At 49.5% G+C, this 25,234-nt stretch overlaps 1 protein-coding gene across 4 annotated transcripts in view; it reads left to right on the top strand.

Annotated features, from left to right (window-relative positions):
* TDRD12 (tudor domain containing 12) overlaps positions 1 to 25,234 on the top strand; it is a 3,388,409-nt gene that overhangs the window by 581,628 nt on the left and 2,781,547 nt on the right. For all 4 annotated transcript variants that reach the window (XM_078668261.1, XM_078668260.1, XM_078668262.1 and 1 more), the window contains one exon: positions 6,950 to 7,005. In XM_078668261.1, coding sequence (XP_078524387.1) covers positions 6,950 to 7,005 — 56 coding nt within the window. The remainder of the gene's footprint in view (positions 1 to 6,949; positions 7,006 to 25,234) is intronic.

Genomic DNA, 25,234 nt, shown 5'->3' on the forward strand with positions numbered 1-25,234 from the left:
TGTATATATATATATGTATATATATATATATATATATGTATATATATATGTATATATATATGTATATGTATATATATATGTATATATATATGTATATATATATGTATATATATATGTATATATATATGTATATATATATGTATATATATATGTATATATATATGTATATATATATGTATATATATATGTATATATATATGTATATATATATGTATATATATATGTATATATGTATGTATATATATGTATGTATATGTATGTATGTATATGTATGTATGTATATGTATGTATGTATATGTATGTATGTATATGTATGTATATGTATGTATGTATATGTATGTATGTATATGTATGTATATATATGTATGTGTATATATGTATATATATGTATGTGTGTGTATATATATATATATATATATATATGTATGTATATATATATATGTGTATGTATGTTTGTGTATTATATGTATGTGTATATAGATGTGTATGTATATATATCCAAACATAGCGTTTGCCTGCAAAATAGAGGAGCCCAAGAGCAAGGGAAGATATTTGGCTTTTATTCTTTGTAGAAAGCAGCTTGCGAAATTGAGCTTTTGCTGTTGCTGTATTTGCATCCATTTCGCAAGCTGCTTTCTACAAAGAATAAAAGCCTAATATCTTCCCTTGCTCGTGGGCTCCTCTATTTTGCAGGCAAACTCTGTTTGGATTTGGAGCGGCGTGCCTGAGCCGCGGAGGTAGCCCTGGGGCTGTCCCAGCCCGCCACGGAGACGCTTTACAACGCCACCGATTTGGGAGCAAGGGGCTGTTGTGGGAAGGTAATGGACAGCTGCGCCAATGAGGTGTGATGCAGTACACCCCACTGTGGTTCATTTTAATAATAATTGTGCTCCAAGGCAGGCGACTCACTGGAGAAGGACAGGACACTACATATACCATGAGGCCATTTGTTTGGCAATGCGCATTGAGGCAGGGGTTAAATTGCTGTGTAGCTGCCAAGAAAATGTTTGCCTTGGAGTTTTGAGTCAGTGCCTCTGAAGAAGTTGAAAAACGAAACGCGTCAGGCTGACTTCCTAAGCTGTTGCTGTATTTGCATCCATTTCGCACGCTGCTTTCTACAAAGAATAAAAGCCGAATATCTTCCCTTGCTCGTGGGCTCCTCTATTTTGCAGGCAAACTCTGTTTGGATTTGGAGCGGCGAGCCTGAGCCGCGGAGGTAGCCCTGGGGCTGTCCCAGCCCGCCACGGAGACGCTTTACAACGCCACCGATTTGGGAGTAAGGGGCTTTTGTGGGAAGGTAATGGACAGCTGCGCCAATGAGGTGTGATGCAGTACACCCCACTGTGGTTCATTTTAATAATAATTGTGCTCTGGGGCAGGCGAATCACTGGAGAAGGACAGGACACTACATATACCATGAGGCCATTTGTTTGGCAATGCGCATTGAGGCAGGGGTTAAATTGCTGTGTAGCTGCCAAGAAAATGTTTGCCTGGGAGTTGTGAGTCAGTGCCTCTGAAGAAGTTGAAAAACGAAACGCGTCAGGCTGACTTCCTAAGCTGTTGCTGTATTTGCATCCATTTCGCAGGCTGCTTTCTACAAAGAATAAAAGCTGAATATCTTCCCTTGCTCGTGGGCTCCTCTATTTTGCAGGCAAACTCTGTTTGGATATGTATATATATGTGTATATATATATATATGTGTGTGTATATATGTGTGTGTGTGTATATATATGTGTGTATATATATGTGTGTGTATGTATATGTATGTGTGTATATATATATATATATGTATGTATGTATGTATATATGTATGTATATATGCTCGCCCACGCCACCGACCCGGTATTGCCAACACAGTGCATGCTGGGAGAGGTAGTTCTTAGGACTGCAATTGAACTGCCCAGGTGTGTCGAGTACATAAGGGGGAGGAGTATGAAGTTGCAGACGAACATTTGAAACAGGATGGAGTGACATTTGGAGAGAACCAGTGAAGGGTACTGAAGAAGGCCTTGATGCCGAAAGGCATTTACCGCCACTGCCAGCAATCCATTAAAACTTGCTGTTCCCTTGAAACCCCCTCTGGCCTCTTATTTTCTACACAGAAAACTTTTTCCATGTATTCTGCGCCCGCCTGAAGACGCAGCAAAGATGGCCCTGCCCGACAAGTGTCCCGACTTAATTCTGGCACCCTCGCTTTTCCAGCGTTTCACAAGATTGAGCAATCAATAAAGTCGGAGACCGCCCGGACTCTCGGAAGGAAGCAGAAAGACGGAGGTATTTTATCTCCATGGAGCATGACGCCTCGCATTTGGCAGCACTGACCTGCAAGAATTCCGGTGAGAAACGGCTGGGTAGTATGGAGGGGGCCCAGGGGCGCCCTCGTGGACTTTGGAAAGCTGTTTAGGGTTGTTTCCACTCACCTGCTGTCCGCACAGACCCACAGTCTTTTACCTGCTCGCCCACGCCACCGACCCGGTATTGCCAACACAGTGCCTGCTGGGAGAGGTAGTTCTTAGGACTGCAATTGAACTGCCCAGGTGTGTCGAGTACATAATGGGGAGGAGTATGAAGTTGCAGACGAACATTTGAAACAGGATGGAGTGACATTTGGAGAGAACCAGTGAAGGGTACTGAAGAAGGCCTTGATGCCGAAATGCATTTACCGCCACTGCCAGCAATCCATTAAAACTTGCTGTTCCCTTGAAACCCCCTCTGGCCTCTTATTTTCTACACAGAAAACTTTTTCCATATGTATATATGTGTATGTATATATGTGTATGTATATATGTGTATGTATATATGTGTATATGTGTGTATGTGTGTATATGTGTATATGTGTATATATGTGTATGTGTGTATATATGTATGTATATGTGTATAGATATGTATGTGTGTATATATGTATGTATATGTGTATAGATATCTATGCGTGTATAGATATCTATGCGTGTTTAGATATCTATGCGTGTATAGATATCTGTGTGTGTATGTATGTGTATGTATGTGTGTATGTATGTGTGTATGTATATGTATGTGTGTATGTATGTATGTGTATATGTATGTGTGTATATATATGTGTGTATGTGTATGTGTGTATATACGTGTGTGTATATATGTATGTGTGTGTATGTATGTGTATATGTATGTGTGTATGTATATATGTATGTGTGTATGTATATATGTATGTGTATACTCATACTATAGTGAACTGTTTTAAGAAGCAGTGCAAGCATCCGGCTTTCTCTCTTTAACCCCTTCACTGCGGCGGCTATTCCGCCACAGTGCTAAGGGGGCGGGGCGGCCGCGGGGCGGCTGCATGCTGGTGACGGAACCGCTCCGTCACCAGCCGCGGTTGAGCTGTGCTGATGACGGAGCGGTTCCGTCATGGCCCCGCCCGCTCAATAGAACGCCCAGTGCAGGCGCGGAATCCGCGCAGGCGTGGCGGCAGGGCCATGACGGAACCGCTCCGTCATCAGCACAGCGCCACCGCAGCTGATGACGGAGCGGTTCCGTTATCAGCGTGCAATGGGTTAAAGTGATTTCCCTAACTCGACCACCATGGTCTCAAGTCCCTGTTAAGCAGAAACAAACTGCTACTTCTGGGAGAATTGTGTATGTCATATGTGATAAGGAAAGATAACTGATTAAGATAGGTAGAAGGGATAGTGGAAGTAAATATGAAGTTAGTGTTTGAGGGAAGGATGAATTGAGGATGGGAGAAGAGATGGTTGAAGTAATGACGAGTGGGAAAAGGAGGGAGGGTTAGGAACGAAGAAAGAAAGAGAAAAAAGAGGGATTAAGGAGGCCAGCAAGGAAGGGAGGAATGAGGGGATAAGGAGATAGAGAAAAACAAAGGAAGGGTGGGTTTGAAGGAATTATATAGTGAGGATTAATCTCTTAGCAACTGAGAAACGTGGCAGGCGACTTCCAGTAATGAAAACACTTTACAGAATACAGGTAGAGTCTGTATTTTTTAACTAGGCTACGTTTGTCTTAATCAACTGCTTGTAGTGTTTGATTTTCCTGGACAAAAAGGCAGCCATGATCATAATGAGTGTTTTTGGTTTCCATTCACGTTTTTACCTCAACGCCTTTTGGGTTGGAACGGAACATGTATGGCCGTTTAATACACCAGGCCCTCCTCACAGCTAAAAGACAGATATTGCAGGCCACAGCGGCACGGCAAAAAAAAAAACAATTTGTATAAAGTGCTTATTCCATTCAAACTCCCGAAGCATGAAATAAGATTTCAAGAGATACAAAGCTGTTTTCGGAAATCAGACGTATTAATCCCAGCAGGTGAGTGCTGACAAAATATGTCTGGAAAAGTAAATAAAATCACTGCATTATTCTAGACAACGACAGTGCTTGGCTAATGGAATTTGGTGAAGGTAGGCAGTACACAAAGACATCCAGCACAAATTAAAAAAAAGATACTAATGTTTCCATGATCAATTACTCCGCTCCCTCGGACACAATTTTGAGTTTCCGGACACAATCTGTTTCCCAACTCTAAAGAACGTGCATTTTTGTCACATTTTGTTGTGTTCATGTATGATCCCTAAACAAAATGGACTCTGTAGGATCTCGCAGTGCTGCAAGAGGGTCGTGGGAAAGCAACCCAGGGCTAGAACATGGCTGTGACACACTATTCGGTGAATCCATCGCGCACTGCGTGGATTCTGGCCCAAATTCTGGTTGGCCACACACCTTGATTTTCTCACGTACAGTTGGGCAAAATATCGCTCAATTGTTCGAGATGTAACCTAAGCTGGTAACCCTGCTGCCAAGTGGGCACACATGGGCAGGAGAGATGCGGGTGTGTGGAGGCCTCGGAGCATAAATGTGTGGGCTGGGAGAGGGTGACTGGGAGCACAGGGAGGAGCCATAAGGGCAGAGCCTGTGCTTTTCCGTGGTTGGCTGTTTGAAGCGTTTGAAAATGGCTGTGGGTGTGCTGCGGAGCAAGTTCACCCCTACTGTCAGGCGTTTGTTCTTCACTGCCCTGCGGTGACAGTGTAGTGTTGGGGAACTGTTACCATTTTGAGAGAAGCGTCATGGATGTTTTCAAGGGTCAGGGCTGCCGCGGTTCTGCTGGAGGGTGTTTCCCTACAGCAAATAGGCGAGAAGCAACTCCAGACACGAGTGCTAGTGTTCTGTCCAAAAATCCATGTTCAGGAGTTCGCTGCGAGTATGAAATAGCCTGAAACGAAATGAACCAAGTAAGAGAGCCAGTAGCCATGGGCTTGACAAACACACCCAAAGGCGGGACAAATGGCACCATTCACCACACAAGAAAAGCATTTGGAAAGGCACAGGAAGGAATCAATTAAAAGTGGTGGGTGTGGCTAAACTCGTCATACCGAATACAGCGTGCTGACTCTAGGCTCGACCTAAAAAACCCAAATTGGGAAAGGAAGGAGTTGGAGGGACTGAAAAACGGTAAGAAATAAAGAAAGCAGAGGTGGCAAATATGCTAAAAGTGATATAGAGTCAGGGAGTGTCTGGTTCTGGATGAAAGAGGCGCGGGATAGAGTTAACCCCATCCGCGCTAAGCGTTTTACCGCTGTGCGCTAAAGATTTGCAATTACCGCGTTGCATGACGAGCTCAGCTCGTCATGAGCGTACGACAGGCGTACCTCATGACGAGCTGAGCTCGTCATGAGCGTGGAAGGGGTTAACACAACACAGCCTTGGTATTCGGCATCCCTGGCGTTCAGTTGGGCCATTCGCGGCCTTCGGGCACCAGTGCCTCCTGGCACTTATTCTTTTACAAATTAAGCACTGTTAAGTGGAGGGCAATACTCCAGTAGAAAAGCATGGCTTCCAAAACAAATATTACCAAATCAAAGACCCTCACTAAAAACTTTTATTTAGGATATCTATCCAAGATCACATACTCTTTGCTGCCAAAATAATCATTCCCTGGGGAAGTATAGTTAAGGCGACTGTAAGACTAAGCAAACCAACATCTATAGGAATACGTTCTTCTGCATTGACAAATAAATCATTAAACTTTCAATTAATCATTAAACTTTTTGGGAAAAAAACGCTGGATATATGAGCAACAGATTGTCACTGCAATTTTTCATGTCTTTTCCTTCATCTTTTAAAACACAACTTGGGGCGGCCAGAGGAACTGTGGACTTTTAGCTCCTTTGTTGTTGCCTTGTCAGTAATTGTGTTGATTGCGTCATTTGTGATGTCATTTGTGAGGGTATATGCAGTGAAATGGGAGACGGGTGGGGTGTAGGGGTTTGTAGTTGCCTAGTTAATTACAGCTGTCATATTTTAGTATTTTTAGTTTTTGCATCATATTTAGCGTCCTTTCATTTGACTTTTTTTCAGAGAAGGTGGAGCTATTTTTATAATGCAAGTGTTTGAACTATCTTAATAGACGAGCATAATGTCCATTTAACAAAGGTTTTTTTTAAGTTTGTGTTCTTTACTGGACCGTTCTGTTCAACATGCAACCATCCGAGTTGGTTCAATTTACATCTCTTTGCTCACGCTTCTTCTCTCCCCAAGCAGAAATTAAAGGGCACTCTTGCAAAGCAGTAATCTCAGAATCCCCCAAACCTGCAAGAGACATCAGAGGGGCGTAACAGACCTTTCTTGAAAGGACTCTTCTCCTATAGTAATGGAGGTTTCCCATCAAAATAAAACCCATACAATTTAAAATAAGTTGGGATCTTGAAGCTAAATTGCTAACATTGAAAGCAGGAGACCTTGAATCTACTTCAGCACTTCACCTGTGTGATCTTGGATGAATGACATTAAATCTATGTAACTCGCTTCTCCAGTCTTAGCACCTAATTGTCAGTTTAAACACTTGTTTGCTACAAGGCTATTTTTTTTGTATTTACAAGAAATCTTTATTTCACTGCGGTAACAGCCTTATTAGAGAATCCTTAATATTTTGAGACTACTGACTATCCCAATCTCCTTGTAGGCCAGGCAAACGATGGGACAGTGCTGCGATTCAACACTTCCATAACCTACTGAAAGGTGAGCTGAATCTAAGATTCATGTATCTTAAGTGAATGACCTCGTGCTGGTTCATGTTTATTTTCATCTAAAATGTTAATCCTTAACTGTTTTGTCCGGAATTGTTTTCGAACTTCATTTGTTAAAAATGTTTGGAAAGGCCTGCGATACATTTTTCTACACCTCATTTGCACCGCAAATGGTTATGCAGTTGAACTTTTAACAAACTACCTTTCCTTCCTTCAGACTAATGAAGTATCAGTTTGTGTGGGATAAGACGAAAAATACGTTTAAACTGTAATGAAAAGCAAGTAAAAGTACTAAGCCTTCGCATCTGTCAACAATATGAACAGCTGCAACATTAAAGTTCGCTCACATTTTTTTTTTCTTTTTATTAATCAAGAACACAGGAAAAATCAACAACAGGTGTCTTACTTCACGGAATGAACTACAAGTATACATACATTTGGCTAGGAATAGACGGGTAATCCCCAAGGCAGAGGCTGAAGCATGAAATAATACTGGAGTGCGGCCATATAAATTGCTAATAAGTACAAATCCAGTCTAACCGACATTAAAAAGTCCACCACCCATAGGTACCAGGAGTATCGTGTCTGAGGCATTTTCGAGTGACAGGAGAAGTTAGTAAGAAGAGCAGTGGACAAAACGACGACCGCACCCAGCTCGCAGCAATTAAAAGGCCATGCATTGTAAGAAACCATGTAAACACTACGACCCCCAGGGCCCGTCCGCCCACCGAGCAGGATAACCATTGAGGAAGGCACCCATTGTCAGGATATGAATAGGATTCAAAGACCTAAAACAAAGACAATACAATAAACTCCTCCCCCCACCCTGCACCCCTGCATATGGCTATCGCCTAACCCCAACTAGCAGTGTGCCTGTCGCCCCAACTAACTAATACTAAAAGTAGTAAAATGGAGGAGGAAATAGTCATACATGCTCCCGGACTCCCCTCCCCCCCCGCCAGAAGGAACAACCCCAATAGTACAGTCAAAAAAACCATCAGGATACAAAGGCAAAACAAATAGGGGAAGTTGCAGGCTCCGCCCAACCTCCCACAAGCAGTATGGTAGCAAATCCCGTGTCCATTGAAGTCATGATATCATGTCCAAACAGTCAATCTCATGCTTGGCCCTTACGATCTTGCTTGTGAACTCAGTCTGGTAGAACCACCGCATTCTCAGGAGAATCAAATTTTGAAAAGAGTTCAAAAAAGTTCAGTCTGGAATAGGTCAAAAATAGTAGGTCTTTGAGAACCCCAACCACACACATATTCTCCCTCACCGACCTCAAGTCACGACGCAGACGTAGTAAGAATGCTCGGGAGGGAAAAGACAAAGTTGCAAACCGCAGGTCGCTACTCAAGGTCCCCAGGAATGGGGAAACAGGCGGTTCCACCTCAGAGAACAGCAGTATCGGTTGTAGCGATCGATTCGAAGTTCCCAGTTCGCAAGTGTGTGGCCACGCACTGACCACGGGCGTCAATACGTCTTTCTGCTCGGTGCCTCCATCCTCCGTCACAATGTACTCCATGGAAAACTCAGCTCGTGCCGGGCCATGCAATGAATCTGAGTCCGGTCCCACTCGCCCCGTCTCAACTGCACCAGCGATCATTTTGCAGACAATGGCATCCACATGCGAGTGTAGTGCGCTGATGGCGGCTATTACGGTCTTCAGCGACGGCTCACACTCCGTCTGGCCCGTCTCCGCACACTCGGTTACAAACATGTTCTCTTCCCCGGAGACCCGGGTATCTCCGGGGGAACAAGCGAGAGCGGAGCGGACAGTTGCGGAGGGCGACTTAACGATGAAACTACAGCTATCTGTACTCCGCTACCGCGAGCGAGGGCCCCAACCCACTGAATCCTGGGGGCGGCAAACCGGGACTCCGGGACGGAGACCCTCGCCCACAGCCTCCAAAGTGTCCAGTCACCACTCGTACGATGTTAACCAGACCAAATGACCGCCATCAGTATCGGACAAGGATAACCTTCACTGCGGGGGACCGGACTCAAGTCGAGTCCCACGGCCGATGTTGTTCAACTGAAACCCGGCAGGGCCAGTACTGGAGGCCCCGGCTCACAAGCTGGACTAGGCCGGGAATTAGACCACGGTATAACTCCGTCAATCAGGCCGATAAAATTCTCAGGATTGCACCTTCAAGCTCTGCAACTATTCGTCCACACGGAGGTCGGGCGTAAAATCAGGATATGTGCCAGGATTATCCAGCTGAAAACGGAGGTCGGCGGAGCCGGGAGCTCACACGGCCATCTTGGTTGCAAGCGTAGCTCCTCCTCCCAAGTTCGCTCACATTTAAAACAGTTTGAGTGGCTGAAAAGTGTATGCCTGACATGACTTTAGTGATGTAGGTGATGGTTGGGCTATACCAAATAACTTAATTAGTTAACAGCTGTACAAGTGGTACGTTCTAAAGAGTCCACACAAGTGGATGGTCCCAGAGAATGTAAGGTTGCAGTAGAGCGAAGGGAATTAGGTCAGACTAGGTGTGTGAAAGGAAGATGTGATACCAGGGGTGTGAGATTTTGAATGGAAATAATGGGAGGTACTCAAAATAAACAAGAAGAACGTGGCCAGGGAGGTGAAGGGAGAAGATAGCTGGGTAGGAGAGAAAGGACTGAAAGAAGATGGTGCAAGATAGAAATTGGACACTCCTCACACAGCAAAATATTTTATTATAGATTGAAGGGGTAATTTAGGGCTCACAGGCAGTCTGGTCAGTGTCTCAGGGATTCCTACAGGCCAGTCTCTTGTGGTTGTACCTGCATCTTTTATGGTTTAAATCTTTTTATTGAAATTTGCAAATCGAAAATTAGCCGCCACCTACACCCAGTAGCTGATGAAGAGAATCATTATAGGGATAGTAAGAAAAGAACAAAGTACAGTTTAGTCAAGAGGAAGGAAGATAAGAGAAGAATCTCAAAAGCTGATGGTAGCAAATCGTTCGGGCAGAGAAACATGTCATTCTGCATTTAAATTTACCTCGCTGAGGTTTGTCTATATGTCGTGGAGGAGTCCCAGCGAGTCTGCGTACCCGTCAGTGTCTTGGGCATGTGAGTTCAGTGAATTTAGTTGACAAGAATTCTATAGTGGAGCCCCATGTTTTGTCAAAGCGGGGGAGTTTGTGTAATGCTTGCTGTTGGCTTCTCCATGCCAATCACATCCTATAGCTTGTGTAACCAATCCAACCTAGTTGGGATCCCATCTGTACCCCATTTAGAGAGCAACACCTGCTATGCAGCACTCAGTGCCAAGGTAATGGCCCTTCACCGGCACAACCCGAAAGGGTAAGTTAAAGCATTGGGGAGTTCCAGGAGTATGTAGCTTGGGAATCTAGGTATATATGTTATAAGTGACATTTATGTCAGGTAGTATTGAGTTCCAGAAGGGTTGTATCTCCGGGCAGTGGCATAACACGTGTGAAAGAGTGCCCGCCTAGACACACCTGTGCCAACAATGACCCCCCGGCTCCCCCGGCTTCCAGCATGCTATCCTATCGAGGGTATCGTACCAGTAATGTGCTATTTTGCGTGACACTTCTTTTCCAGCCGTGCTGTAGGAGGAGGCCATAGCTTTGTGTATTATGTTGTGCCATTCTTTGGGGAAGAATTCACCCTTGCACTCAGACTCCCTTCTACGCTGCACAGGGTAGTTAACTCACTTGAAGGTGTAAGGAAAAGGAGTATATGTCGGAAAGCAAGCGCCTACCAAATTGTCGGGTTATAAACCATTTCTCAAATTTTGTTAATGGGCGGCTTGCATGCGGGTGGATATGTGGTTGCGTTTCCCAGTGCCACAAGGCCAAGTATTGCCAGTAGGCTGCTCTAGACAAGCCATAGTCAAAGGAGAGTTGGGGAAAGTCCATTATCCCATCTACGTCAGAGGTTGTCCATCCTTTTACAATTGGCCTCTTGCCATTTGATGTGACGGTTTACTGCCAGAGCCGTAGGAATCTCTGGGTGGACAATAAAGGGGGTCAGAGGGGTATGTAGGGGTGGACAGACCGCAGGTTTCTTGTACTTTGTCCCAGATGCTCCTCGTATCTCACAGAACAGGAAAAATGTAAACCCAGTAATTTTTATTGCGGCCAGCCTGCCCATCCAGGACAGCATCTCCTCCAGGTCTGGACTTCCGGTTGTGTACTGATCAAGAAGGCAGCGTAGTTTTCAGGGATCGTTAGCTCAATCGTAGGGGATATCTGTAATCCCAGATAAGTATTGCCAGCTGGGGGCCACACAAAGGGAAACGTCGCCATTAAGCGCACCTGTTTGGTTTTCGGGATAGTTAAGCTGAGAACTCAAGTTTTTTTTTTTTAAATATTAATTTTTTTTAAGCCGGATACTAGGCCAAATTCTTCAATCTCCTGTATAAGAAGGGGGAGGGGGATAGGGAGGTGAATGGCTGAGTGAGGAAGAGCATGACATAGTCGGCATAGAGAGATCTTGTGTTCCCTGTCGCCCATATAAATCCTGGTGGTTGCACCATGTTGGCAGATATGTTGTGCACAGGGCTCCATTTGTGCAATGGGCTCCATATATAAAGTGAATAACGTGGGCGACCGAGGACATCCCTGTCCGGTACCCCACAGAATCTTAAAGGAGCAGGAATGAACGCCATTCACTCTGATCCTCGCCTCAGTTTCATTGTAGGTACAAAGCACCCAGTTCAAAAACCTCACACCCAGGCATAACCTGGCAAACACCAGTCGCAGGTAGGACCAGTGGTCCTGATCAAATGCCTTCTCGGCATCCATTATTATTATTATTATTATCCAGCATTTATTAAGCTCATAGCTACCCTAAGGCATCCCAGCGCAGGCGACAGAACAGGAGAAGAGCTGAGAGATTATAGGGTGGGATTTTGAAATAAACCATGTTTTAAGAAATTTTCGAAAAGGGAGATGGCGTGACTCCGAATGAAGATGCAGCAGCAGGGTGTTCCAGAGTCTAGCTACATTGTAAGAAAAAGACCTCCCTCCACATCTTGATCTTTTAATTTTGGGAATGACAGCTTATTTTTGATTAGCTGAGCGAGGGCAGTAGAAGGAGATGAGGGACCGATTGGTTGTGGTCTCCAGTTAACTGCAGAGTGAGAGTAATAGGCGAACTGTGTGAGAGTGCTGCCGTCCTTGTTTTGGTGTCTCGTGTTGCACACGAGGATGTCAGGAAAAGATCTATAGAGCCATAGGTCTGATGCACTGCTGAGAAGAAAGTGTATTCCCGAGCAGTGGGGTTGCGTCGCCTCTGTCTTATGGAGTCCGAGAGTGCACAGAATGGCCCACCCTTTGTATGGATCTGTCTAGTTTATAATTGCTCACTATGCTGAGGTCTCCCCCCACCCCATTATAAGGATCTCATCTAGGGATTTCAGTATGGTGCTCGGGTCCTCCCTGAGAAATTTCTCCTGATGGTCTTTTGGTCCATATAGGGATGCAAGTGTGTGGGTATGTCTCTTCCCCCCACTCACAGCACCAGCATTCTCCCAGGTATCTCTGCCTGTGTGCTTAGCATCTTTCTGGGGAAGTGTAGAGAATAAGACAGCCACCCCCGCCCTCTTCTCTGACATGGAGGAGAAATAGTGACAATCTAACCATCTTGAACGCAGGCGTTTCCAGTCAACATGCATTAGGTGAATTTCCTGTAGGAAGCATATGTCACAGCAGGAGTCCCAAAGCATAGCAAGGAGTACGTGCCGCTTTGCAGGTGAGTTAAGGCATCAAAAGCAAGACTCTTGGGCCAAGGCCATTGGGCTAGCGCTGAGGGCCATGATGCTATGACGTGGACCCTCCCCCCCCCCCCCCCCCCCAATAAGATCAGGAAGCCATCCGCTCACACCAAGAAAAGGAAACCTCAGCCACTAGGGAGACAGAAGGAAATGGCCGCCCAGTCTAGCCCTTGTGAGGTCCGCAACTGTGGAGTGTGTTAGGAGGGGCAGGGCCCTCAAGTGGCTTCAGCACTATTCTCATGTGTGTAGTGTCACATGCAGTGTCCCCGGTTGACAGGGTTGATAAGTGGGACTAGTCAAAGAAAAGAAGACTAGGCACCACCGCGGCTTCCCACTGTGGTTTTAGTAGTGCGGGTAGATATCACATACCTCGGGTCTCCAGGAAGACCTTGTAAGCTCCCAATATCTATCTGGAATAGGAGTGTGTCTAAGAGGCGTAAGAGATGAGAAGAGAGGAGGATCAAGAAAATAAAAGGGTGGTAGAGAATTCAACAACCGAGAAAAAGCCCTAAAATGGGCAACAATGTCACCATAGTGTAAGGGTCCTTGAGTCAGGCGACGGGGCACCTCCATGGTCGAAGACTGGTGTAGAGCGGGGCTCCGTCTGTGGTGGCCGATCTCATAAGCCATCCCGGTGTCTGCAGATGGCCGGCAGGCAGAGATGGTGCGGTCAGTCTAACTTGGCTTTGATGTCACTCCTTGGAGGGTTCTCCACGGTTGTCATGGTCTTGCAACTGTCTAATGAGGGCATCTTGTTCCTTTTGACTTTCCATTTCAGAGGTCACAAGCTTGTGTCCTTCCCGGTATGGAGTCGCCTTCTCCATTTCCGTGTTTACGACGTCAGTACTACTCCAGTTGGCCGGTCCAGATTGCCTCCAGTGCCAGGTCAATTCACAGTACAGCCTGTTCTTCCTTCAGGGTCTGCACTGCATGTGTCTCCTTGTTCCAGAGGAAGATCAGCCGGAAGGGTTGGCCCCATCGATAGCGGATTTCTCGCTTTTGGAGATAGGCGGTGACTGGCTTCAGAGTTATGTGCCTCCGGAGTGTGAGGAGGAGAGGTCTTGATATATGCCCACATGCAGGCCCTCAAATAAGACAACTGCCATGTCTGGAGTTGCAGCCATAAAGATTGTTTTGCCTGTTGGAGTGAAGGCATGTGAGTATCTTTCTGCTGACCCGGGACTGCTGCAGCACGTCCTGCTCTATGGGTGTGGTCGACGGTGATCTCCTCGTCGCACACAGCCTGGAAGAGCCGGGTCACAAAGTTCTCCATTTTCCTGGCATTCGCCCGGAGTGGCACCCCCTTGATGCAGATATTGTAGCGTCTGGACCTGTTTTCAAGGTCCTCTATCTAGGTGCAGACCTACATCTACATTGCAATCCTACAAGTCCATTAGTTCCTGTGTCATTGAGTTCCTCCCCTCTACGTTCGCCGGCTCTCTTCAGAGAGTCATCGCCGTCGCCGAGTTCAGTGATTGTTGGCTTTGACCTGCTTTATGTCTGCAGCAACTTCCGTCGTAGCTCCACAAAGTCTTTTCGTTATGTGCCAAACTGCTCTAGGAATTGGTGAGTGACCTGCTCCTCTGTCTCATGTCCGGTCAGGTCTGAATCTCTCTACTGCGTGTTTGTAGGTGGTAAATTAGGGGAATTCCCATCAGCTTTTTTGGCCCCCGGCTTTTGCAGGAGGTCTTTGATGTTCACCTCCTTTTTTGCATGATGGGATGCCTTCTGAGGGAGATAAGTCTGCCGGGCCAGGTAAGTGATATCTGGACCTCCTGCCAGCTCTATGCTGTGTACGGGCTTATGCGCACTGCCCACTTACAGTAGGCCGCTGCGGCCTTTGCCCACTCAGTCCAACAAAGCCAGCGTGGTGTGCCCCTTCTTACTTTATGTCCTGGCATGGGCTCTGACCCCTTTGTTCCTCGTTCTATCCGGCCTCTGGTCACTGAACCCAACTTCGCAGGAGCCAATGAAGGCTGTCTGCACGATATGGGTTCCTCCTCTGTGCCTTTCTGGGACCGCTGCAGCGTCGAATATGGTCCCCACCAATGCCGGTCTCCTTTTCCTTCCCAGGGCTCCGTCCAAACCCTCTCTGTGGGGCCCTAGGGAGGTTTGCAAGTGCCCCAAGAGGGCTCGACTCTGACCCGGGGCAGCACTTGGCAAAATCTCTGGCCGAAAGCCAAGGCCCCACCTCCAACTGCGCTCCAGCTGCTCAGTCCAGCTTCATCTCAGCCCGGGTCACTCTGCTATGTTTGCTGGAAACCGCACTGGTCTCACCAGGGTTCGTTGCTCTCCAGGTCTATCTGCTGCACATCCTCCAGGACCTCAGGCATGGGATTTCTCAGGTCGACTCCTCGCATCCGTGGTCAGGGGGCAGCTGCTCAGGAGGCCTTCTCCATCAGCAGGCCTCGTCCACAGTTGGGTTGCTAGCAATCAGGTCGCCATGTGCCCCCTACGGTTTACACTGCGGCAGTCTCTACCACGGGTTCCCAACAGCCCGGGATGGTCGCAGGAATTACGGTTTCTCTGCCTCGTTTTGCAGACCTCCGCAGGAAGGCTTCTACTCCGCCGCCATCTTGGCCATGCCCCGTATCTGCATCTTTTAGAACAAGGCACTGTCCTCACACATGCGCGGGAGGGCAAGTGACTAGAGGTATGACAAGAGAAAATGTATGAAACTGGCCATCACTCTGAGGACATTGCCTGCATATGTGATATGCCATTGTCATATAACACCCCTTGCTTTCAGGCTGTTGAGGAGTACAAAACATGTGCAAGTCAGTATTAGTTGGCACGTTGCAGCAGTGCTTGATTAGTGGTGAAGTTGTATATTGTCTTAGACACAGGAGAACTTAATTCTAACACTTCATTCACTACTTGACCACTCTTTTGTTACCCTGAGAGAATTTCAAATCACTCCACCTTCTGGTCTGTTAGTAATATTGACCTAACTAAACCAGGAGTACTTAATGGAAAGCTGGATGTCACTATGTCTTACAATTTTAAGGTTACTGTTAGAATTCATGCAGTGCTTCATTTTAACCTGTGGTTGTCGACGGGAGGCGTAAGAGTAACTGAGATGCTGTGATAAGGCGCAATGAAAAAGAACCTGGAAGAGTGAGATAAGAAAACAATGGACTCTCTACTGGTGTATTAAAGAGGCATCGGTTAGAATTAAGAGTTGACATTCGGCACCTTGACATTCGACACCCGGACTTTCGGTTGCTCCAGCACAGGCTTCTATGCAAATGAAATGAAAATTAAATGTTATTTGTATTAATTGAATAAATAACATAATTACATCTGAAAGAAACACGTTAGCTAGATTCCTTACCTTAGAATAACCCCCAGGCGTCAGACTGGATCCGGAAATTTTTGCATAGCAGTAGCCTTGCGCGTCGGTAGGCGTCGGCTGCTGCTCCGCGTCCGTTGTGTGTGTGAGAAGTTGGCCTGATATGCAGTGCTCACTATTCTAGTGATCACTATGTATCAGTCCAGACAACCCTTATTGATGATTGGTTGTAAGTCAACCTTATAGACCAGCTATCCTAGTAGCATGGATACGAGCAGTCTAAGGCTAAGACTCTAGAGGGCGTGTTAAGCCAGCTGTTTTACCATCACATTACCCCTTGAACACCAAGTGAAAGGACACCACACAAGTTGTTATGAAAATAAACAGATATTTATTTATAACAAGACTACCCTGAACTCTTTATGAGTCAGGGAGCTAACCACACAACAAAACTCTTACTAAATACTTTAAGTCGCACAATTTACACAAATGCCCTAGGGGCACGAAAAACCATATACTCAGTAAGTGGAATGCGAACTTGCTAGCAGGTAAGTAGTACTTTTCTAGACTCAGGAATCACTAGGCCTACAATTCTAAACACTGGGATTAGATGCAGGAGGCCTGTGGACGTTGTGTGCAGAGTGGGAACTCTCACGCGTAAGGCGGGAAAAAGTCTATGGAGGCTAGCAGTTGCAAAGTTACTGTACTCGGGCGAACCCGACTAGGTGGGTCGAAAACAAGGGTGGATCCGAACACTAGGAGTGTTGGACTATGCTGGAGCACCGGAGTACTCGGTTTACCTAGCCCAGGGGCTGCGGCTGCATAGGGTTGAAGTCACGTCGGAAACCCTCGTTGACGAACCAGGAGCCTGAAGTGGAAGTTGCTGGCAGGCGGCCAGTGAAGAAAAGTTAGTGGTGATCCAAGCCTGGATCAGGGAAGAGGAAGACCTGAAAGCAGAGGGGACCAAGTTCTGAATCACTAGCCAGTGATTAGATGGGCACCAGAGTGGCACCGGGCGAAGTCACCTCGACCAGGTGAGTGGGCGCTGCTAGGCTCTGCAGTCTCTCGGACCAGGAGGCGTTGTCGGCGACCAGGATGGAGGTGCGAGCTGTCCCACGAAGGTCTCTGCTGTCGACGTCGCTGGACCCAGGATTGGGCAACAAGTCTTAGCAAATGCAAGGCCCACGCGGTGGACCTAAAATGGCGTCTTGAGTGGACCAGGAGGGTCCAGGGTGCTTCTCTGAAGAAGGGAAGCAAGGGCCAGTCTGGGGCAACCAGACCAGCAGTGGTTGTTGTCGTGGAGCGTCGTAAAAGGACCACTAGCCAACGGGCAAGTGACCGGGACAACGCGGTGAGCAGCAAAGAGCAGAAGGGCCCCACGCAGATCTCGATGCAGGGGGGCTGAACTTCGGTGCTGGAGCTGCTCAGGGTCGGGGCTTCTCTTACCCCAAAGCACTCAGTCGAGGGTCACTCGGTGGTCGTGCTGGACAAGCGTCGTGCAGTTCTGAAGATGGCCGGTCCCTCGAGGTCTCGCCACACCCACGAATCTCAGCGTGACTGATGATGTAGGTAGAGGTCAGAGGTGCCAGGGAAGCCGGTTCTCGTCGAGCTGGGCAGTCTTGATCCGGAGGAGAGACTGGCAACAAACCGCGATGCTTGGTTGGTGCCTGCTGCTGCAGGGTGACTACTCCTTAGTCACAAGGGAGAATCTTGGGAAGAAGTCTTGAGTTCCTTTCGTGGAAAGTAGTTTCAGGATTCAAAGATGATCTGATTTGGAAGGGTGCCAGTTCCTACCTTTATCCTGAAAAAGGGGGCTGGCACGCGACTAAGTCCTGCCCTATGGGTGGGACTAGGAGGGTGGTGGTTACACCCCTTTCCTTTGGCGGGCTTTCCCCAGCTCAGGGTCTGGTGTGCCCCTGGAACTGGTTCAAGCCGGCCTATGCACAGTGAGCACCGGGGTGCCACTTGCAGTCACCTTCCTCTGAAGCCCTGCCTACCTAGAATACACAAAACCCTGTCTGGGACGGTGCTGGCACCGCCCCTGGCAGGAAACCCTTTGTCCTTGTCTCCTGCTCTGGGAGGACTCCCAGCAGCAGGAGGGCAGACTTGTGTCTCGGTGGCAGCATCCATTTTGTGGAGCTAAGGCTCTGTCGGACTTTAACCGGGGTTATAGGTTACATACATGTCGTGTCCCTCTAGAAGGGTGGAATGCTAACCCCGTCGCCAGAATTGGCGAGGGGTTAGTATTCCAATTCGTATGACACCTTACTCGACATGTTTTGATAAAGCGATACCAGAGTTGGCATATAACCGCGAGGATTATAATGCACTTAAGAGTATATGGTATGCGATATCATGGAAACGGCTAAGGGATGGATCCCGAAAGCCGCAGACAGGCTCAGCTCGTGCCAGAGCACTATCTCACACGATTCCAAGCACTCTGCCTTCAGGATTGTCAAGGCCTGCCATAGGAGTGACTGATAGGAGATCTGTGTGCCCATTTAGGGTTAGATATAGGACTACTATATCTACAGCAGAGGGTGAGTACACCACTCTGCCCCAGCTGTCAAGCAGCCAGTTGTGTCTGTTTGGTTAGTCAGCCCAGGGGTGGCATAATACATGCTGCAGCCCCTGGGAGACTTCTGGGTACACCTCAGCCCTGGGTACAGGGACTTTGAGAGGGCCCAGTGCCAATTCAGTACCTGGGTACAATTTGGAGTAGAGAGAACAGCTAGGCTGTGGGTCTGATTAGCAGGCCCACAGCCAGGGAAAGTCGTAAACCAGTGAAGCAAAAAAGCAAAAGTCTGGGTGATCATAGGATTGCAGACCCTACTCTCCTACAGTGTGCATCGTTGGTGCCGAGATAACGTCGTCAGAGTACTTAGACGCCGCACTCGCGCGCGGACGTCAGTTCTTCTTTTTTCCACGCGACCAAGCGCAGGTCCAGAGAAAGCAGTACCGTAGTCACTTTTTGACTAAACTCTTTTTTTATCTTTTTTGATCTCTTCTCGGGTCTTCACGACTCTCGGTGCCGGTAGGGATGCCCGGGTTCAAGCCCTGTACCGACTGCGCCCGACTGATGTCGGTTACCGATCTCCACCGCCGGTGCCTGTATTGCCTTGGGGCCGACCATGACGACCGGTCGTGCCCCGACTGCCGGGCCTTGACGTCGAAGGCTAGACTGAAGCGGTTCCGTAAGCACGTCGAGCTCCGGCTGTCGGCCCCGCGCTGCTCAAGGTCCCGGTCCAGGAGGGGGTCGAGGGACCGGTCACGGAGCCAGTCATCGAAGCTCGGCGAGTCGACACCATTCGTCGGGCTCCAAATCCTCAGGTAAGGGGCACAAGAAGTCGAAGAGAAAACATCGCTCTTCCGACTCCCCCCGACGGTCGCACGACGCAGCCGGGGGTTCGGGCGACACCGGCTCCGCTGGAGCCCAGCTCCAAACCTGCCGGTCCCTGGGCTGAAAGCCACGCCGGTGGAGATCGAGGCCTTCCTCATGGCCATGAGGTCCTTCTCTCCTCCGTCTGGTTCCGCGGTGCCTCCGGGCCCCGCGGCCCGACTGGGAGTCCAGGTGGGCCGGGTGCTTCGGCCACGGCGCCATCTGGTGCTTCGGCGCCGTCGGCGACTTCGGTCCCGACGCCGCAGGCTCCCGCTGGGTCCGGTTCCCCGTCGCCGCTGGTCGACCTCACGACCCTGCCAGTGTCGACCCCAGGGTGTCGCCCCCGCACGGCGCCGCCCCTGATCCCTCCCTCGGTCCGGATCCAGCGTCGGACCGGCTCGACTGAAGAGCATTCGACGCTGGCCGAAGAGCATTTCTTCTTTGATCCGGCTCCATCCTTTGACCCTGAATTTCAGGAGATGGAGGACGAGGGGGATTGGGAAGGGTCTGAGGACCCTCTGACACGTGAGTGTCAGTCCTTTCAGAACTGGACAGAGGAGCTAGGGGAGGCCAGTTGTCTCGACACTTCCCTGGACACTGGCTTTTTCTCCCCTCCTACCTTTGCTACGGAGGAGGGGGCTGCTTATAGTGTGGTGCTGACGTGGGCAGCCAAGGCCTTGGCGCTTACGCTCCCCGTCGCTACTGTGAGGTCCAACATCCTCACTGAGGTCCTTAAACCGCAGATAGGCTCTCGGGAGCCTCTGCTGCCGTTTAATGAGGCTCTCATGGACGTCCTGTTGGGCACCTGGTCCAGGCCTGCTACAGGCCCCCCTGTAGATAGGAACATCGCCAAAGGCCACGGCCCAGCTCCAGGCGACCCTAGCTTCCTGTCCACCCACCTCACCCCCGAGAGCCTGGTTATCCAGGCCTCTACTTCCCAATCCGCATTCCCGACTGCACCCCCAGATCGAGAATCCAAAAGGTATGAACAGTTTGGTAAGAAACTATTCTCATCCCTCAGTTGTGGATTGCAGCCAGTCAACACCGCTTGCCTTTTTGGCCGTTATACCCACTCTCTGTGGGATACGGTTGCGGCCGTGCTGCCAGACTGCCCGGAGGAGGCCCGGGCGAAGCTTGCTCAAGCCCTTGCGGAGGGATGAGACGCAGCTCGGTATTCCATACGATGTGGGCTGGATACCACGGACTCGCTGGGCAGGGTGATGTCAACGACTGTGGCGGTTCGCCGCCACGCCTGGCTGAGGTCCGCCAACTTCTCGGCCGATGTCCAAAACACCCTCATGGACATGCCGTTTGATGGCAGCCACCTCTTTGGTGGCGAGCAGATCATGCGCTTGAACGCTTCAAGGACTCCAGGGCTACGGCCAAGTTCTTGGGCCTCTCTGGCCAGCGTCAGCAGCCGTCTGCCTTTCGCTCCTTTTGTTGCCAAGGAAGGGGCACTCCTTCACATCCTGCCAGCCACGGGCCGCAGTCTAACATCCAGCGCTGCGGCAGACGTGGCAACCGCCGCAGCGGTGCCAGGGGACAACGGCACGGCCAGTCCACATCCACCCCCGCAGCATCCGCCTCAAAGCCCTCCTAGTCAGAGTTTTCAGGCCCATTTGACGCCAGTGGGGGGCAGGGTCCGCCATCACCTCCTTCACTGGCGCACCATCACTTTGGTCAGGTGGATGCTATAAATCGTCCGAAGGGGCTACTCCCTCCCCTTCGAGGCGACCCCTCCAGCCATGCCACCGCAGTACCACCGCATGTCGAGGGATTACTTGCAACTTCTGCAAGAGGAAGTGTCGGCCCTCTTGGCAAGGGGGCTATCAAGCGCGTTCCTGGGCCAGAAGTAGGATGTGGTTGCTATTCCCACTACTTTCTGGTTCCCAAGAAGGGCAAAGGGGGCCTACGTCCTATCTTGGACATACGGAACATTAACAGCTTCCTCCGGAAGGAGAAGTTCAAGATGCTGACAATGGCTCCGGTCTTAGCTGCCCTGGACCCCGGAGACTGGATGGTAGCGTTGGACTTGCAGGACACGCATTTCCACATCCCCGTCCTGCTGGCTCACCGGTGTTACCTGCGGTTCATGGTAGGCCATGAGCACTTCCAGTTTACTGTGCTCCCCTTTGGCCTTACCAGCGCCCCACGGGTGTTCGCGAAAGTGATTGCGGTGGTCGCTGCTTATCTGCGCAGGTGAGGGGTGTCAGTCTTCCCCTACCTAGACGACTGGTTGTTGAAGGCGGGCTCGCCCCAGACTGTCGTCCACCACCTTCAGACTACGGCCGACCTCCTGCACTTACTGGGGTTTTCCATCAATGTGCCGAAGTCACACTTGTGTCCCTCTCAAAGGCTCCTCTTCATCGTAGCGTTTCTGGATTCGGCGCAGTTTTGGGTTTATCCTCCCGAACAGCGGGTTCAGGATATTCAGGCTCTGATTCCGATCTTTCAGCCTTTATCCCGGGTCTAGGTCAGTTTGACGCTGCGGCTTCTAGGGCTGACGGCCTCCTGCATCCTTCTGGTGCATCACGCCAGGTGGCGGATGCGGGCTCTGCAGTGGGACCTTAAGTTTCAGTGGGCCCAGCATCAGGGCAACCTGTCCGACCATGTTCGGATCTCGGAGGGCACTGCGAGACAGTTGCAGTGGTGACTCACGGACCGCGATTGGGTCAGCGGCAGATCCCTCTCCCTTCCCCAACTGGAGCACCTAGTTGTGACAGATGCGTCCCTCTTGGGCTGGGGGGGGGGGGCCACATGGGAGAGGCAGAGATCAGAGGACTCTGATCTCCAGCGGAGTCCCGGCTCCACATCAACCTTCTGGAGCTGCAAGTGATCCGGCTTGCACTGAAGGCATTCCTTCTCTCTGTCCAGAGAAGTGTAGTGCAGGTGTTCACGGACAACACCACCGCCATGTGGTACTCCAACAAATAGGGCGGGGTGGGGTCGTGGACCCTATGCCAGGAAGCTTTGCGCCTCTGGCAGTGGCTGGAACATCAGGGTGTGACCCTGGTGGTTCAACACTTGGCAGGTTCCCTGAACGCCAGGGCAGACTAACTCAGCCATCGGTGCATGATGGATCACAAATGGCGTCTGAATTTGGACCTGGTGCAAGGTCTCTTTCAGCAGTGGGGAGAGCCTTGGTTAGATCTATTCGCCACAGAAGAGAACGCGCAATGTCATCAGTTCTGCGTGTTGCAATTTTCAAGGCGGCACTCGCTCGGAGATGCTTTTCGTCGCGAGTGGAGTTGCGGTCTGTTGAACACCTTTCTGTCTATACCACTTCTGCCCAGAGTGCTGAAGAAGATCAGGCGCGACTGGGCCAAAGTCATCCTTGTGGCTCCGAACTGGGCACGAAGATACTGATATCCCGAGCAACTCAGCATGTCAGTCGATCCCCCGATTCGTCTGCCTCTTCAGGAGGACCTTCGGTTGCAGCAGCAGGGGATGGTCCTCCACCCGAACCTATCCAGTCTCCACCTCCATGCGTGCGTGCAGATTGAGCGGCGACAGTTGAGGCCATTTGACTGGCCTCCTGAAGTCTGCGATGTAATTTTGGCAGCCAGGCGTCCCTCCACAAAATCGATATACACCTGCAGGTGGAACAAATTTGTGGCATGGTGCACAGCAAAGGCTGTGGATCCACTCTCTGCCCCCCTTTCTGAGGTTCTCTTATTCCTTCTTTCTCTTGCCCAGCAGGGCTCTGCTCTGGGCACTATTGAGGGCTACCTCTCTGCCATTTCCGCCTTCTTAAGGCTACCTGATCAGCCCTCTTTGTTCAAGTCCTCCGTTGTAAATAGGTTCTTGAAGGTCATCACTCATGTTTCCCCCTGTTCCTTTCGAGATGCCGCAGTGGGACTTGATACAGAAAAGGGGGTGGTGATGAACAGAGTGTCTGAATTAAGCAGACCGCTCTTACCCAGTCCAAAGATCAGGGCTTGATCCATCACTGTTATTTATCTCACTGCCCCATCCCAGCTCAGAACCTGGCTATATGCAAATTAGTCTGTCCCTGGCCCAGTGCATCATGGGAACAGGGCAGACCAAACTACAAAGCCAATTCTTCACCAGAAAGGAGACAAGCTACCGGCGACCGGTTTCTGGCATTTCAGCCTCTTCGGCCCGGCTTGCTTGAATCCTGATGGAGCAGTGAGAAAGGGACTCATGTCTGAGTATACCCTGCCACACCTATAGTGGCCAAAAACGATACAGAAAAGGGGGTGGTGATGAACAGAGTGTCTGAATTAAGCAGACCGCTCTTACCCAGTCCAAAGATCAGGGCTTGATCCATCACCGTTATTTATCTCACTGCCCCATCCCAGCTCAGAACCTGGCTATATGCAAATTAGTCTGTCCCTGGCCCAGTGCATCATGGGAACAGGGCAGACCAAACTACAAAGCCAATTCTTCACCAGAAAGGAGACAAGCTACCGGGGACCGGTTTCTGGCATTTCAGCCTCTTCGGCCCGGCTTGCTTGAATCCTGATGGAGCAGTGAGAAAGGGACTCATGTCTGAGTATACCCTGCCACACCTATAGTGGCCAAAAACGATACAGAAAAGGGGGTGGTGATGAACAGAGTGTCTGAATTAAGCAGACCGCTCTTACCCAGTCCAAAGATCAGGGCTTGATCCATCACCGTTATTTATCTCACTGCCCCATCCCAGCTCAGAACCTGGCTATATGTGAGTCCCTTGCTCACTGCACCATCAGGATTCAAGCAAGCCGGGACGAAGACGGCTGCAATGCCAGAAACCGGTCCCCGGAAGCTTGTTTCCTTTCTAGTGAAGAATTGGCTTGGTAGTTTGGTCTGCCCTGTTCCCATGATGCACTGGGCCAGGGACAGACTAATTTGCATATAGCCAGGTTCTGAACTGGGATGGTGCAGTGAGCTAAAAAACGGTGATGGATCAAGCCCTGATCTGTTGACTGGGTAGGAGTGTTCTGATCAACTCAGATACTCTGTCCATCACCACCCCCTTTTATGAATCGTTTTGGCCACCACAAGTGTGGAAGGGTATGCTCAGATGTGAGTCCCTTGCTCACTGCACCATCAGGATTCAAGCAAGCCGGGCCGAAGACGGCTGCAATGCCAGAAACCGGTCCACGGAAGCTTGTTTCCTTTCTAGTGAAGAATTGGCTTGGTAGTTTGGTCTGCCCTGTTCCCATGATGCACTGGGCCAGGGACAGACTAATTTGCATATAGCCAGGTTCTGAACTGGGATGGTGCAGTGAGCTAAAAAACGGTGATGGATCAAGCCCTGATCTGTTGACTGGGTAGGAGTGTTCTGATCAACTCAGATACTCTGTCCATCACCACCCCCTTTTATGAATCGCAGTGGGACTTGAACCTTGTTCTGACTTATCTGATGTGCGCTCCTTTTGAGCCACTTCTTAACTGTCCTCTTCGTATTCTCACTCTTAAGACTGCATTCCTGGTTGCCATCACCTCTGCCAGGAGAGTGAGTGAGCTCCAGGCCCTTTCTTCACAACCTCCTTTCCTTTCTGTCCATCCGGACAAAGTTGTGTTGCGGACGCGACCCTCTTTCCTGCCCAAGGTAGTCACAGCCTTCCACATCGGGCAGTCCATCACCTTGCCCACCTTCTTCCCGCCTCCGCATCCCTTGAAAGAGGAAGAGAGGCTCCATCGTCTGGACCCAAAATGTGCGCTCTCATACTATCTGGATCGCACACGCCAGTTCCGGGTGGATGACCAACTTTATGTTGGTTACGTGGGCGTTAAGAAGGGACGTGCGGTGCACAAACGAACCATCTCTCGGTGGATCGTCTTGTGCATCAAGATTTGCTACTCCT

This window comes from Lissotriton helveticus, chromosome 12, assembly GCF_964261635.1.
Source record: "Lissotriton helveticus chromosome 12, aLisHel1.1, whole genome shotgun sequence".
NCBI classification, from domain to species: Eukaryota; Metazoa; Chordata; class Amphibia; order Caudata; family Salamandridae; genus Lissotriton; species Lissotriton helveticus.